Source organism: Dryobates pubescens, chromosome 39, assembly GCF_014839835.1.
Source record: "Dryobates pubescens isolate bDryPub1 chromosome 39, bDryPub1.pri, whole genome shotgun sequence".
Classification (NCBI taxonomy): Eukaryota; Metazoa; Chordata; class Aves; order Piciformes; family Picidae; genus Dryobates; species Dryobates pubescens.
The window spans coordinates 2,535,152-2,552,082 of NC_071650.1; the positions used below are offsets into that span (position 1 = coordinate 2,535,152).

Consider the following 16,931-nt stretch of genomic DNA (forward strand, 5'->3'; position numbering starts at 1 on the left):
TGGAGTGCAGGGCTGTGGCCATCTGTGTCAAGCAGAAATGGTAGAAATGAATGTCTGAAGTCTGGCACACGAGGCGGTTTGTGTCATCAGCATTCTACCCTGCGCTTCACTAGGGTGAGCTTTGTCAGCGCAAGCTCTGCTTTATCCATAGACTTGGAAGTTTTGACCCTTTGTTTGGCTGTCCACATCCTACCCATCGTGTTGGGGTGGGGTGTTCAGAGATGGTTCTAGCCTTGGGTTATATTTCTCCTGCTCGGTGATGCTTGACAGCCACCTGAGGTGTGCGCGTTTGCATGCAGAGTGACTGCTTGAGGAAACTTGGCTAAGTGTTAACTGTGACCAGCCCCTGGCCAGAAACCCTCCTGGAAGGACACAGATACTGTAGACTCAGTAGGTGGCACTTTGATTTTACCCTTGAGTCGCTGCTCCTTGGGGTGCAGGCACAAGGATGCACTATGCCACGGTCGCCTTGGCCCCCACTCACCCTTGCACCAAGAAGGTACCTTGTGTCGGCAGGGTTGGACGGATGTTTTTAGGAGAGGTCTGTGTGTCTTGTAATGAAGATAGCTTGCCTACTGTTGTGCAAGCATTATGGAGGAATAGCTCTGCTGCATCCCAGGCATGGCTCTGTTTCGATGGGTACAGATGTGTCATTAGGAGGCTGTCTGAAGTCATGACTTGGCTTTCTCCTTGTTCATGTGGGCTTTTACATTTGGGCAGTTCTTGGCAGTTCTTGGGCACCAACAGGGTCTCCTCAGCTGAGTGATGCTGCTGGGGTATCACGGCGGAAGGAGGGTGACTGTGATGAAGACGGAAGCCTTTCAGGCACGTGGATGAATTGGTGGCAGGCAGATTCCCAGCGATTCCCACTCTTTGCAGGAATGCTTGGGAAGAGGTGCCTGGTCTTTGCACAGCTGCTCAGAAAGAGGTGCCTGGAGCACAGCACCCAGGTAGCTAGAGGCAGTGTGGCTTCCATGCTCAAACCATTTCCTCCTTTTCACCTCTCTGCCCAGCAGATTTTGCAGCTGTGTTACCCCAGAAGGCTCCTGCCTCTCCTCCCTGTTGTGCAAACCAGTTTTATTAGCGTGGCTTCCACTTAAGTAGGGGAGCATCATCCTGCTTTTCCCACGTCCATGAGGCCCATAGCAGTGCTTTGTGTCAGGGCTTTGTAGAAGAAGTACGACATGTACAAATGCATCCTGTTGCATTGCTATAACCCTTGTGAGGGATTTATTTCTAATTATTATTTCTCCTTAAAGCCAAAGAGAGGGTATGCACACAGCCAGTATGGGCAGGGAGGATTCATTTTGTTCTTAAATGCATGTTTTTTGTGTCAAAATGGGGCTTGGTCCCTGGTTTTGGTTTTGACTGAGTGTTTGAGAGAGCCTTTGGGAGAGAACTCATAGAGCCATGCTGGCAGGACAGGGATGGGGAATCCCACTCTGCTGGTAACATGAGGCAGGAGTGAGGAGATACCTGTTGCTGCAGGTTTGAGGCTAGACAATTAGTAGCGGGTGAGCTGAGATTTTTGTACTTCTCCTTCTCCCTTCTCATCAGGTAGGGCTGATGCCTTAATTTATAGGTAACATAGTAATAGCAAGGTAGAAGAACTATATAAGAAGTGATATGGTGAAAAAGATTAATTCTTTCACTCTGTGGATAGCTTAAAGAAAGGAGTGTAAAGAAAGCAAAACCTTTCTGTTTGGTGTCGTGGAGAACCACTGAGTTGAAAAGCTGACAGTGAAGTTTGCTTTTGGTGGCTGTGTGCTTTGGTTTTGGCCCCTTCTGCTACCTTTTGCATAACTGCCACTTTTAAAACATGTTTAAAGGAGGAGGGGGATAAACACTGTATGGAGTAAGTGGCAGTGCTGCCAGTAACTTCTGCAGAAGGAGCAGTGCAGTGGGGTTGACTGGAAACATTTATGGGGTGGTGGCTGTTCTGCCTGTCCCAAGGCATGGGTCTATGTGAGGCCATGCCATGATCCCTATGCTGCTACATGCACCACTGGGTATTCCAAAACCTCCCTGGGAGGCCACACAGACCTCTCAGCCCAACCTTTTTTGGTGACTCTGGCAGCCAGCCACGCTTCCAAGCCATCCCTCAATGAGCGGGTGGAGACGTCGGGGAGCCACGGCTGCCTCAGCCTGGTGAGCCACCCCCGAAGCTCACCGATGTCTGGCTTCCACCGCCTGGGCTTGGCGTGTTTTGTGGCCACCAACTTGCTGGCATATGACTCGCAGAGCCGGAGCGCTTGGCCGCTTCTGCCTCGCTGCAGATTTGGCCTGTTGTGAAATGGTAGAAAGTGGAGGAGCCGAAGGGTTTGGCCATGAGCGTTGGAAAATGTGAATCACAGGGATTCCAGTTTTAAGCCTTCTGGAGATAACGGGCAGCACGTACCGGGAGTGCGTGACTTGCAGAGAGCCTTAAAAAACAAGGCGGCGCCCTGGAGATTAAGCAAACGTTTTATAATCAGGAACAGGTTTTATACCCAGCACAGCCTTAGCAGGTACCACATCCATTCAGGCGCAGAGGTGTAGCTGGAGCGAAGCTCGTTAGGCTGCAATTTAATCTGAGGGTTGAACAGCACCGCGGGGTGAGCAGCAGGCCCTTGAAGACCGCTAACAAACAGTGTGCCCAACTTGGCTGCTGTCAGCTAAAGAGACCTGACTGTTGTCAGTTAGCTAAAAAGAGTGGCTTGAGAGCTGTGACGTAGGCTGGGTGGTTTAGCTTGTGATGGAGTGGAGGTGAAGCCTGGAGTGAGGGCTGTCTTTGCACCTTATCCTCTCCAACAAGCTCTGGCTGGCTTGATGAGATGCTGGAAGTCAGAGCATTGAAGTGCACGTTAAAAGAATTTGCACCAGGTGCCCTGATGGGTTAATTTTTTTTCCTTCCTCAAAGATACCACCCCCAAAATATCTGTGAGGCAAAGGCTTTGAGATGTGGTTTTTACTGTAAGTAAACCTTCTCTGGCTGAGCCCAGATGTTCAGTGTGTCTCTCTCTGAAACACTGACTGCAGACGAGGCTGCCTGCTGGGCCCCCTGGCAGGGGAGAAGGGAGAGGAGTGGGAGAGGTTGGGGGTTCCTTCTTGCTTTAAATCTGCCCAGGCAGGTCAGGTTCGGGACCTCAGCCAGCCATCTGACAGCCTGTGCTGTCTCAGTCAGACCTGGGCATCTGGCAGATCCCCTTCTAAATGACTTTTAACACGTAAATGCAATAAAAGCAAGGGACAGCAGACGCTCGTTTTCTGGCTAAGTGGCGAGGCATTTTTCCTGTTTACACCTTTGGAGGAATCATTACATGAAATATTGAACAGGAAACACTTATTTGTCTCTGAAGGCCTTTTTCCTGGTCTAGAAAAACACAGAAAATGCTCCAGTCCTGTTAAATTCAGTAGTAGCCGAGGAGGACTAACACACCTCGAATCCTTGCACATCAGCGTTTAGGAGGTAGCGATGTCATTTGAGGGCTCCAACTTTCTGCACATTTCTGCATGATATTAGACTTTAAAAAAAAAGAAGAAGGAAAAAAAAATCTACAGGGAGCAGTGACTTTATCTCCCCTGACTGCGAAGCTGTGTTTCCTTGTGTGGGGAAAGGGATGGGGATTAACGCTATCTAGCGATAGGGCTCTTATCAAAGGGAGGAGACAGGTTTACAATGTGGGGTTGCTCTAAATAGAAAGTACTAGTCAATGTTTGTTGTGTGGGAGACAAAAGCCCTGCATCACCATCAGCTGGCTCAGTTAACCTGGCTGGGCAGCCGGTGTTTACTGTTGAGCTGAGACTGAAAAAAAAGCCCCACCAGGAGGAATGGAGGAAGATCAAGGAAATGTAAGGCACACTGTGGTGGCTGCTGCTCAGGCTTCATGGGTTGCTATCCCAGCCACCAAGTGCAGCAACCAGCAGTGCAAAAGAAAACAAAAAGGCAAACCCTGAAGGGTCTAAATGCCCAAAATAAGTTTGTTATTGCCAGAGATGGGGTTTTTGAGTGGCTCTGGAGGCTCCTCTCAGAAAGAAAAGCTGTCTGCTTACATTGTCACACCCCCCCCCCCCCCCCCCCCACCAGAGGGACTTTGGGGATGGTTCCCTAAGCACAGTGGGTTCAGCATGTGCAGAAGGGGGTTGGACTGTGTTTCAAGCCCAAGCTTGAGGGGTCTCTCTGTAGCTATGAGCATTCCCCCCAACCCCCATATGCACACAAACACAAGTGTTTTTTTTCCAAAAGGCTTGCCCCTGTAGAACTGACAGGGCTTTGGTGCCTCCTGAAAGAGAAGAGCTGTGGTTTTTCCCCTTCCTTTTGGTCTTTATGTCCCACCCAGTCTGATGATCTCCATTTCATTCTCCTTTTTTTTTTTTGTGGTTTATGCTCACTGCTTCTAATTATTCTTTTTCCTTTGGAAAGCGCTATCACCCTGTCCTTTTGCGCTCGTGTTTTCTTTTCCAGACAGCCTGTTCAGGACTCTCAGGCCTTTTCCTCTCCTCTCCCTGCCATACGCTCTTCTCCTCCATGCTCTGAGGGTATGAAGAAATGGCTTCCACTAGGGGAGGTTTAGGTTGGATATTAGAAGAAACTTCTTGCCTGAAAGGGTTTTCAAACCCTGGAACAGGCTCCCCAGGGGAAGTGGTTGAATCCCCATCCATGGAGGTGTTTGAAAGAGGCAGAACTGTGGTGCTGAGGAACATGGTTTAGCCCCAGCCTTGGTAGAGTTTGATAACAGTTGGACTCGATGATCTTAAGGGTCTTTTCCAACCAAAACAATTTTATGATTCTATGGTATGGAGGCCATAGAAAACTCGGTAGAGGTAGGGATAGGATACCTGCATGAGTATGCAGCTGCTGTCATACTGCCCGAAGGTGTTGGCTCCTTCTCTGGACCTTAGGTTCCACAGTGACTCGTGGTAGCAGGGGTGATTGAAAAAGCTCGCACTGTGTGGTGGGTGTTGGTTGAATGATCTTTGCACAGTGCAATGCTACTTGTGCCTCTGGTGCCTTCAGGTGAAATCCTGGTCTCATGAAAATCGGTGACGAAAGTCCTGTTTATTCCCAGTTTTCTGTCCTCTCTGGTATTGGCTTTCATAGCTGCTCTCATTTCCTTGTATCTGTTGTCTCGAAACCGGCCTGTGTTGCATGTATCAAGACAGCTTGTATCTTCTACCTCCTGTGTGGCTGCAAAGAGTCAGAGAAGAGTCTTACCCTCGTTTGAAATAAGGGGAAACTAAAGATAGAAAGCTGACGACTTTTCTGGGGCTAGGGAGGGAATCCAGGTCAGAGCAGAGACTTCCACACAGAATTTCTTCTGCTTTTATCGTTCGTCGGGGCTCTGCCGCCGCTAACGCTGCAAAGGTTTCCATCTGTGCACGAGTTGCCCTTGTTGCAGGAGGAGTTATCGCCTGTCTGTCGTTTCAACAACCTTATTTCTGGAGCCTTAGAGAACCTCTTTTCCATTCCAACCTGATGTTTGTGCCGTTGCTGTTGTTCTACTAAAAATAATTCTCCTCTGACTCAAAGTTACATGAAGTAGATTATGGAAGAGTTGCTGGCGTTAACAAGCATCTCTTCTGCAGCATTTTAAGGTTCCTGCAGGTATTACTTACTCCTAGGCCCTGTGGGTTTTGTTGTGTTGCACGTGATGTCCCCACTTGGCTTTGGCGGGCCAGGGGGTGGGAGTTACTGCTGGATACTAGAAGTTAGTGAGCCTCACAGGGAGATAATTCGGATGGCAAAGCCATGAGTGGGTCCTCTCAGAAAATGGATTTCACGGTCCTCCAAAGTCTGTGCTTGATGGAGATTGGCATAAACAATGAATGTGTGTGGAAGCTGGGAAATACCTGGCATTATATTTTTAATATTATCTAAAAATATTCTTAGTCTTTCCTAGCAATGTGCATTTGTCAAGGTTTTCTTTCCAAGAGAGAATTCAAAAACTTCCTTTTATGCTGGATGGGAGCCAGGCTACCTGAGGATTCTTACTAGCCATGCCCTCCAGAAGTAAAGTGGATTGTGAACACCAGGTCCCTCTATCATGTAGCTCTAGCTTCAGCATTGGTACTATGGATTATACGCTTAAGGTATTGAGCAGTGGTATTGCATGTTTTGCCCAAGTGAGGCTGGGGACATCAGTGTAGCTAGCAACCAGGATTAACTATGCAAACAGCAAAGCCTTGCTAAATAGACTGGTTGAGTTTGTAGGAGGTGGATGCGATGACTTTATGAAGCAACCCCTTTTTCACTTCAAGTCCTAGCCTGTAGAGAGTACAAGTATTTCCTAATGTGGTGGCTCCCAACCCTCAAGGGGAGAGGGGGGAGGCTTATAAAAAGTAGGAGTTAAGAAAAATCTGAGGAACATTCTGAACATAATACTTTTTTTCCTAATGAATAAGCATTTAATTTAGGAAAAGAAAATAAGATAAAACTTCAGAAGGAGAACAGTAAGGCCAAAATTACATTGACAAATTGCTGGCAGCAGCTCAGTCCCTCCAGGGTGAGGGGATGAGTGATTATATACCTGCAGCCAGTGCTTTGGTAGCCTGGAGGAGAGGAGGTTCATCCAACAGGTAAAGAAATTAGCTATTCCCCGTCTCCAGTTGTTCCACAAACACAAATGAGCCCACAAGAGGGCTGTGCTCACAAAACTTTTGAGAAGAGATATATCAAAAGATGCTGAGTACAGTTTTTATCACCTATAATAGAAAATTATTTCTTTTATTTATGTACTTATGCTCAAACCTTTTATTCCTTGGCCAGCACTACTCTTTTTTTTTCTTTTTCCCTTACACATGGTGCTGAAAAACAAAATTCCATTTTATTCTTTAAGCAGAAGGCAATGCTTTTCCCTACTGTGCATTAGAGTTAACTTGACTTAGAGCCCAGCTATTGTTGGATTGCAGTCATAAGTGTAGGTAATGCTATTTATATTGACTCTCCAATTTAGCCATTAACCAAATAATTTTGTCTGTGGGTTGTTTTTTGTTGTTGCCTTTGTTTGTTTATTAAGGCTTGAGATTCACTGTGACACAAGTCAGTAAGTGCTTCGGAGGCCTCACCAAATGTGGTCCTCCCTTTGATGCACTGGTACCTGCTGAGGCTTGTGCTTTTCAGCTCAGTGCATCCCCCAAGTGAATGAAGCACCTGGTTAATGGTCATGGGAGGTGATTGGTGCTTCTGCAATCCTTTAAATACACAAACATTTTTGTGGCTTCCTTTCATTCTTCTTCTTTTTCTTTTAACCCCTTTTTGTATCAGAGTACTCAACAAGCTTCAGAACCAAAACAAAAGCCAGGAAATGCATTTCAAATGCCATGGGATAAGAGAAAACATCTCTTGTAGAAGAAGGTCTTTTGCCCTTGAAGTGGTGCAGCATTAGGGCACCTGAATCCCCTTTTAAGTCAACCATACAGCCAGGACTCCAATCAGTCGCTAGCCAGACTACGCTTTTGGCACTAGAAATTCTCCACAAAGAAGAAAGGCAGAGGTGCAAAACCAGTTTAAATTATGGGATTTTACGGCCTAGCCTTGAAATCCCCAAATGATTTTTTTTGCTGGCCTCTTCTTGTTTGTTTGTTTGGGTTTTTTTTAATCCTGCATTCTTGATTTTGCAAAGGTTCAGTCTGAAAGTTTCAGTTGCACGGTGGGCAGGGGTGAGCTTGGAAGACAAAGATTAAAGCTACTGAAAAAAAGGATTGTCTGCAAGTTCGAGTCCATACCACAGTGTCCCTTCTCAGCTATATGGTGACTAATGTATAAGCCCAAATCATAATGGGCCATTATCCTTACACACTCTTGTCACAACCACGTGGCTGAGACCCTCCTCTGGAATGAGCCAGCCTATGTAATGGAGTGATTCATTTATATTACTTTGCACTTCTCTAAAGTCTCCCTTTGGAAGAACTCAACATGTTTTACAGTCGCTAATTAATTTGATCCCCCAAAAGTATCCATGCTGTAGGAAAGTGCAGCCCTCCCTTCCCCACCCCCCCCTTTTTTTTTTTACAGTTCTTTTTCTTTATTATTGTTGTTGTTGTCCCTTTCCCTCCTCCTCTTCCTCCCCCACGCCCCCCGCGAGCAGAAAGTGAGGCACAGAGATCCCATGGCTCATCTCCTATTATTCAGCTCTGGGTGAGCTTGGGTCACAGGCTTTAGCCCAGGAGCCAGGTGTTTTTTTCCAAGGGGCATTGCTCATTTGCAGAAATGGGGGAGCAAGTCTTCTTACTTCCCTCTCTGCTCCCAAGATCAGCAGGAAAGCAGAATTCCCCTGTAGAAGGTGACGTGGAATTCATTCCTGCGTATGGCAGCCTTTGGAAAGTGAACTGAAAAATCACTGTCGTGGCTAAGGAGCCCTGTCAAGTGATAAACCACAACTTCTTGGAGAAGAGAAATAAAAGAGGCTCTTCTATTTCTGTGGAGAAATAGATTGTCATGACTACTGTCAGAGTTTACTCTGTAACTAGTGCTGGAAATATTTCTGCAAGAGAAGGAGGTGGTTCATGGTGTGAAAAATAATAATATTTGGCATATCCCTGTCAGAAACAATTGAATGCAAAATGACTCGGAGGATGGCAAGTTTGCAAGTTAGTGCAGAGATTTTGTTCTTTGGAAGATTAGAAAAAAGAAACAAGAAGAAAAGGGGATGAGATTAATGTTGTACTTGGCTCCTTGCTTTTGTGGACGGGGGGGAAACTTAGCTGAAATAGTCAGGAGAGGAAAAGTTACACTTGGGCTTGTGCTTTGGATCTGTCTTCCCTTGGTGGAGAGAGATGTTTTTGGAAGTAGGGCTCTGAGTATTGTCTGTTTAAAAAATAATGCGGCTTTCAACGCCGTTATCTCTGAAGAATTTGCATACGAACTTTGATAGCTAATCTTTCATCATGTTTAATAAACTGACTAAAGATGTAATTCCTAGTCTCTTAAGACTTGAGATGCTTAGTTAAATACAAATACTTTTGAAATGCTAATAGATGGAGGCAGCCAGGAAAGGAAGGAGGAGGGGGAAAAAAAAAAAGTTAGTGGTATCCTGAGCAGATTCGTTTTTAACAGGCCATAAAAATAATAGCTTAATAAAAGTGAGATTAGGTGGAAAATATTAACTCCTGCTCCTGAATGCGGCAATGTAAACATCTAGGATGCACAAAATTTTGATAAACTGAGGTGGAATCCAACATCTCTTGCATGAGTGCCTGTATAATGTGGTGATAGCTGTGAGAAAAGAGGAGCCCAGCATCTAAGACCCAACACAATGAAAATGCAATGAATTGGAATGCCTCACAGATCATAGCAGAATCAGACTTTCCAGCAAGGAAAATCTTTTCATGGTGAATTAAGTGGTGGAGGAAGAAAAATGGTGATGAAAAAAGGTAGGCACAGATCACAAACACTGGGCTCAGGGCTCGCTGCTGAAGATTTAAGAACCTTAGCTAAAGCTATGCAGAATAGAATGTGGAAAATTGAATTTACTAAACAATTAAGCATTGAATTAATCTACATCCCGCACAGTAGAAAAGTGGGGGAGGGAACCGAACAGAGCTGAATAAATCAGGGGAGCTCATTAAAAGATAGTGAATATATCAAGTCTGTTGTTGCATAAAGGAGGGCCGTTTCCTGCACAACACGGTATAATTCTTCAGTCCAGAGCCTCTTCTTTCCTGCCCCCCTCCCCTCCACACTCCCCTCGCCTTTGGAGTTGTATTCTTAATCAGATTAATAAACATTTCTGTGGAGGTTAGTGCAATGCTTTATATTTTACCTTGTTATCTGCAGCTTTTCTATTAATTACAAGTCAGCTCACTAGTCAACAATAGTAGTGAGGGACAACATAAATAGAATGAGAGTGCCCTGGAGATGTCACTCCTAGGATCTGATGCATCCTGGAACTCCCACGGGTTCCTGCAACCTCCCACATGCCTTGCTGGTCTTTTGTTCAATTACAGTTAATGCAATAGTTTGCCATTTTCTCCTTCTAATTATATTTTCAAGTGGGATTTGTAGCACATAGAAAAACATCCTTTTACATGTTGAGGCACCAGGGCTTTGTGCTTGGCATTGTCTGTCCCCTGGGTGCTGTACCATTCTTTCTGCAGAGCTCTGAATAAACAAGTCCCTCTTTTAAAGCTGCAGTTGTACAAACTGAAAATTTATGCATTAACTGTTTGCATTCTGAGCATGTGTTCCAGATTACCTCTTACAGCATTCTTTTGGTATGCCAGAGAATGAGTATTTAGTTAAAAAAAAAAAAAAAAGGGCATTTCTTTCAGAGTTCACACATCATTCTTTCAATCACAGGATCACCAGATCAATTAGCACTTTTTATTTTATTTTATTTATTTATTGTAAGGCGTATGCATAATAATTGATTTAAGATATTCATGGGCCTCGCTTTCTTTAATTGTAATCCTGTATCACTTCTGCAACCGGGATTACAAAAAGATGGAAGAGAGATTTTGCTGGGAAAAGTTGAGTTTTTTTCCTAATCTTATTTATCTTCTGTCTCAAATTGGACTCTTTTATTTTTGTGTGTCTGATTTTCCCCCTCAGTGTATGTATGTGCTTAAAGTTTGTCTGGATCACCTTAAATTACATTCAGCTCTATGTGAATGCAGTATTAAATGGCTAAATTTTTAGCCTATAGGTCAATTTATTAGAAAGATGGCAATATCAGTCCACTTTCAATAGTAGTTCAGACTCTGCTCGTGTTGTGGTGTGGGTTTAGATCCAAGAGACTTAGGTGTGCAGGTTGTGAAACGCGAGGGGTTTCTTCTTGGCAATGATTTCCAGCGGGCAATATTGCTTCATGGTAAAGAAGAACCTATTCAATTATGCACAGAAGGCTGTGCAAGATGACCAGCGTGTCTCTGTGATGTTTTTTTAAAAGCTAGTACTAAAAGCTAATTAAAATCTTCTCTGGTGATAAAGGGAGACTTGGGAGGAGTGTTGCCACGATTGTTTTCCCTAAGAATTTAATTTACGGCCAATTTTTCCTATCTGAATGTTACTTTCAAATGCACCCAGTGATAAGAAGCAACATCTGTTTTCTGTTCAGTAGTACAAGGAGGCTCTGCATGGGGCTGAGTGTACACAGCCTATGTGAAGCCATTGTTATTCTCATTTCTTTTTTGTCCCCGTGCCTGGTCCATTTGCCATATACCATCCGGCAAACAGCTGACACATCCTGGCTATTATGGACCCAAGCCTAATTGCCAGCAAAGTCTTTAAGCTCTTCCATGTTGGCCTTGTAGGAGGACTGGGGGGCCCTATATAAACGGCGCAGCTCTCGACCACCGCTCTCATTTTGCCTGTGTGGACTTTGCAGGCTGTTCCGCTGGGGGGTTTGTGGAGGCTAAAAATACAGTTGGAGCCCAGTGCCAGCGATTCACTCTCTGGCTCTTCTTCTTCTCCCCATGCCTTGTACAGCAATGTTTCTGTTTCCTATGGTAATAAAGCTTGGGGTTATTTAGATGGTAAACATATTCCATATTGTTGTTTGTTTTTTGTTGGGGAGTGGCAGTCTGACCCTCTGGAAAGGGGGAATAATTTGGGGGATGGATTTGCCAGCTCTTTGCCAGTGGGTTTGGGCATGGGTACCGCTTCCCTAGGAGCACGTGAACTGGGGCTCTTCTTCCCCTTCTCAGGTTCTAAGTTTTAAATACTTTCTTTGTTTGGCCCCATAGCCCTCCTGGAACAGAGACCACGATGATACGGCATCAACGCGTTCCGGGGGAACCCCCGGGCCCTCCAGCGGAGGACACACATCGCACAGTGGGGACAACAGCAGTGAACAAGGTAGGAATGGAGCCTTCGCACTCTCTTGACGCAGCTGGGGACTGGTTAACGCTCTTTCCAATACTGAAATATGCTCAAGTACTGGGGGGGTTGTTCTGAGAAAGGTCTCTCTTCCTTCTCTTCTTTTTTTTTTTTTCCTTTTTGACACTTTATTTTTTTTCCCCCCTACCTCCTCCTAGTAAAAGGATTGGCATCTTTATTTCTTCTTCGACCCTGCCAGCAGGCACACATTAGAGCAACATATGTACCAAATTTGCAGCACGCTTAATAAAAATAAGCAATGAGAAGATTTATTTTATTTCTTTACTTCGCTCAGATGGGTTAAAAGATGAAATCTTCAAAAGCAAAATGTAATTAAGGTTGCAGAAATGCATGCTAATCTTTCAAAGACACCATCACAACTCCCCTGCATACAAAGAAGAGATGTTAGCTGGCCCGTTTCAGGAAGTCCTGAGCAGTGCTTTTCTCTTTTTCTCTCTTTTTTCCCCCCCCCCATTTTTTTTGCTGGATTCCAGTTTACTTGAATGCAAAAATGTTTTGTGTGAGTGCCAAGCCAAACAGAGTAACTGATGTAGCAGGATGAGTACGAAACGAGCTTGGTGCAATGGCAGTGGGACATCCTACACGTAATTAGTGTTGTCTTCAGAAGCTCTGGAGTCCAAAAAGCTGAAATTTTGGGGGCTGCTTAAATACTTCACGCTTTTTCTGAAGGGACCAACTGCAGTGGATTTAGTGTTAATTTAATGCAATTAAAATTTTAAAAGGATCCTTAATCTGAATATAAAAGGCAGTGCTTTATTGAAGTTGACTCTGAGCTCGCAATAGGTATATACTTTAAAATCTGGTTTTATGATCATGTTTCATTCAAGTGCTGTTAGACAACAAAGGAATTGTGTTTCAAAAAAAAAAAAAAAGAGGTTGAACAGTACTGATTAGCATTGCAAAGTCTGCATTTGAGGAGATGAGTTTTTTAAAAGCAAACCAGTACATTTTAATTCTTTTCTACGTGTGGACCTAACGCAGACGGCGAGCAACATCTCTTGATAGAATTTTAAGTGTTTGAGACGCTGTCGTTTAAAGGAAAGTTGCTGACTTCATCGCAACTATAGGCTAGTAAAAAATGGGGCCTGGAATAGTAAACTGTTGCAGAGCTGAGGCAGAAACTGGTAACCTTCTGACCTCTGACTTTTACTGGAAAATGATATGCAACATAAATTCAGGGGGCCTTTTTTCTTTCAAGTATGTATCTGTGTGTGTGTATATATATAGGAGTGGTGCTGTTCACAATGCTGGAGCTGAAACGGTGTCAACATGTTCGTTAGAGCCCCTTGCTTTCAGAGCAAACTTGAAATCCAAAGTTTTTTCTAAGGGGGGTGGAAAAAGCTGCTGCAAAAATATGCTTTGAACTAGAAGATGGTGTTTGGAAGGGGTTTTGTACTTGGATAGGGCTGGTCTTTTAGTAGACAGATGTGTGAGTGTTTGTATGTCCATGCGTGTGGACAAAACATCTGCAGGGAGGCTTTTGTCGCTGTGCTCCTAAACCTCTTGGGTCCTGTGGAAATTGAGCTACTCAGTTCCTGGTGTATTTTTAAAGATTTCCAGGCCTCCTTTTCTCCTAAATGTGGCATTTTGTTAATCTGGAGTACCAGTTGTATCTGGTGTTTTCTCACTGCTATCCTGGTTGGCTGCTAGCAAGGTGCATGCTCTGACTTCAGGAAGGGTTTTCTAAAGTGACTTTCAAGCTTGAGTCCTATGAAATACCCACATAAAGACTTACCAGGGATGCTTGAGCTGGTTCAGAAACTTCTACCCAGAGCCCAGGGTAAGGTTTATTGAGTCTGGAATTGCTGCCAGTACTTGATTGATGCGTTTTGTGAAGAAGTTTTCGGTGGTGCCCGATGACTGGACAAGGGGCAATGGGCAGAAGCTGAGGCACAGGAAGTTCCACATAAATATGAGGAAAAATTTTTTTCACTGTGAGGGTGACAGAGCCCTGGAGCAGGCTGCCCGGGGAGGTTGTGGAGTCTCCCTCTCTGGAGAAACTCAAAACTCACCTGGATGCATTCCTGTGTAATCTGGTGTAGGTGATCCTGCTCTGGCAGGGGAATTGGCCTGGATGATCTTTTGAGGTCCCTTCCAGCCCCTGAGCTTCGGTGACTCTGTGGAGGCTTCATCACATGAAAAATCTAGGGCAGAAGGAGGAAAAAAAAAAGTGGAAATTTGCTAACTGGAGCTCTCAGGTCGAGTCTGGGAAAGGGGTTTTGGAAAAAAGACCCTGTCCAGTAGACCTCTGTTACAGAGACTTACCTTGAAACGCTTATCCACCTATGGAAATGGTTGGGCTTCTCTGAGGAACAAAGATGAGGGAAGGGTAGCAGTGGTCTTGCTGAGCCTCGCTTTGCATCTTGTTTGCTCAAAGCCCTCTAAAGGCTGGGATTATTGGAGAATGTCATTTGTTTAAGCACACCCATAACTGCATATGCACCTTGTATAAGGACAAAAGTGTATTTTTAGCCTTCCTGCATGGGGAGGAAGTCAAAAAACCATAATTCCGAGTGACCAAAAGGGACGAGAAAACAAAATAGCCACTCCCCGACTGCATATATGTTCAAAATAAACCATTTGGAGGCTTTTCTTCTGTGGCTTGGTGTGAAGATTGGCAACAGTGTGGTCAGACTCATGTGTTCCCTTTCGCTGGATGCTTTTCTTGGCAGCAGAAGCAGCTGGCGTGGCATTGCCACAGCCAGGGGGTGTCACAGAGGGGTGGCAGCAAAAGGCTGGAGACCCTCACGTTCGTGCTTGCGAGCACAGGAGTTAACTTGAGATGCATGCGTGGCGTGACATATTCAGTATATTATGGGCTTCCCTATTTTTAGGAGTTTGTAAAAGTTCCTTTTGGTTCCATCTGTCAAGAGCACATTTGCCATTTAACAACAAAAAAAAAACCCAACAACCAACCCCCAAATCTAATCACCAGAAATATAACCCTCTGAAACTCTCTATTTTTAGGTGGTTCCCACAACCTACTTCCTCTGTTGGGGGTAGGTAAAATCCTCTTCTGAACCAGGTTTCCAACCTGGCAGAAGGTGTCACAAGGGCGTTGAGTTGGAGTCGATGATTTTAAAGGTCTTTTCCAAGTGAAAAGAATCTCTTGAGTGTGAGCTTTGCATTTTCAGAGAGGCACGTGGGATCTAAAGCTTAAGCCCCTTTTAGCAAGAGTTTTCTCCCTTAAGTTCTTAACCTAGACTATGTGAAGGTCTGTTTTCTGGCTTCTTGGTAATTTTTCTTCTTTACCTCTTTCATGGCTGTTTTTCATCCTCACAAAATGCATTTTAAACCCATTTATGTCCCTCCGCACAGCACATGCTGAAGAATTACCTGTGGAGACAGACGATGCTCTTTTGCTTTAACATTTTAAAGTAATTTTAGGACATGTAAATTTATTTACCTAGTAAATAATAATGACTCCCAGCTGCTTCTATCTATTGTAGGAATCCACACTGAACTGCCAGGGAGCTGTTCTGGGGTCTTGTGCCGGCAGGAAATGTTATTGCATAGCACGTTGACACGACTTCTTATAAAGGCCCAGTGTTGTGTCATCAGAGGGGATGGTTATAGTCCAGGAATGCAGAATAATATTATGAGAAAGTTTCATGTGCTCTTTCCCCATTGCTCCAAACTTCTCCTGAAGGGCCTTGGGAGGGCTGTCTAGGAATGGTGCATAAAGACCTGAATTTGCATGGCAGAGAAACAAATCTGCTAAATTCTGTTTAAAAGAGAGATGTGAGTTCTTGGATTCAGATTTATCCTCTTGCATGCTCTAACTTCAAGAGAATCCTGTTTGGGGTATTAATAGATTTATTTGGTTTGGTTCTCAAATCGTCAGGCCAGGAGGATGCTGAACAAAGCCCTGGCATAGTCACTTTTAATCCCAGTTGAGGCTCTTGAATTCCCATGTTCAGCTCCCCTACACAGCTTGAAGGAAAAAGAAAAACAATCCTTCAGTATCTCCTATTTGTGCAGATTGTTTCTTTCCCTTTTTTTTTCTGGCAGGCAAGACTCAGTCTGGGTTCAACACATTTTAGTAACCTCCAAATAATTGTTGGCCTTTCAAGTTGAGAGTAGAAAGCAGTGATAATTTCTTTTATCAAAATCTGTCAATGGCTGCAGTGGTTGGTTGGTTGTTTTGTTATTGTTTGGGGGGGGTTATTTCATTTTGGTTTTGTTGTTTGCTTTGGGTTTTTTTCCCCAGGCTTTTTGTAAGAGTTGGGGCAACCTATAGGCAAAAAGGCAATTGGGTTTATTATTGCTGGGAATCTCAAGGTGGTTGTTTGGAGGTGGAGCAGGGGCGAGAAGGGCCACATTATGCTCCAGACGACTGAGTGAGGATTTATATACCAGCAACCCTTCTTTTCCCTCAGTTATTTATATATTTCTTTATGTATTTTAACATGGGAGAAGAAAAGTAATAAGAGTGGGGAGGCAAGGCATTTGAAGCGGTCAGATGGCCGGTGACTAATGGGATAGGTGGGCAAGAGCCTGCGGATTGGGTGTCTTAATGAGCATATTTCGCACCGAGTTTGGGCTGCAGTTCCCCTTCACCTTTGCCCTTTATTGACCGAACTGACACTTCATTTTTCACATACTTCCAATTACGGCTGGGCTTAAGTGTTGCCCTGCCTCCTTTCTTTCTTGCCTATGGACGGCTTGAAAGTGGCTGAGGCCAGGGAAGATATTTTAATTTGAAAAACTACCATAGCGAGGCAGGTTTAGGGTATAACCTGAAACTGCTGTCACTTTGCTCTTTCTCTGATGAAAACAAAAGTTTCAATATTTCTTGTTTAGCACTTTTTAAAACCCCCCTCCTTCTCCATGGTGAGGGGGGAAGATTGCTTTGGAGGTGAGGGGCGTTTTCCTTGGGGTAAATCCATTTTGGCAGTAGGCTGAGGGATGTTTTCCTTGGGGTAAATCCTTTTTGGCAGTAGGCTGAGGGGTGTTTTCCTTGGGGTAAATCCTTTCTGGCAGTACAGGTGCTGTGTGTGGAAGTCACCCAAGTAAAAGAGGTGTCTGAAGTAAAAAGTAAGTGTTTCAACTGCTTCAGCAATGGCTCCTTGTTCTTTTCAATGCAGTATCTTCTCAAGAGGCTTCTTGTGGTATG

The 16,931-nt window shown here is 44.5% G+C and overlaps 1 protein-coding gene across 1 annotated transcript in view; it reads left to right on the top strand.

The window, feature by feature from the left end:
- Nucleotides 1-16,931, top strand: part of MEIS1 (Meis homeobox 1) — a 124,638-nt gene that overhangs the window by 16,725 nt on the left and 90,982 nt on the right. Inside the window, exon 7 of the mRNA XM_009901373.2 lies at nucleotides 11,662-11,773. Coding sequence (XP_009899675.2) covers nucleotides 11,662-11,773 — 112 coding nt within the window. The remainder of the gene's footprint in view (nucleotides 1-11,661; nucleotides 11,774-16,931) is intronic.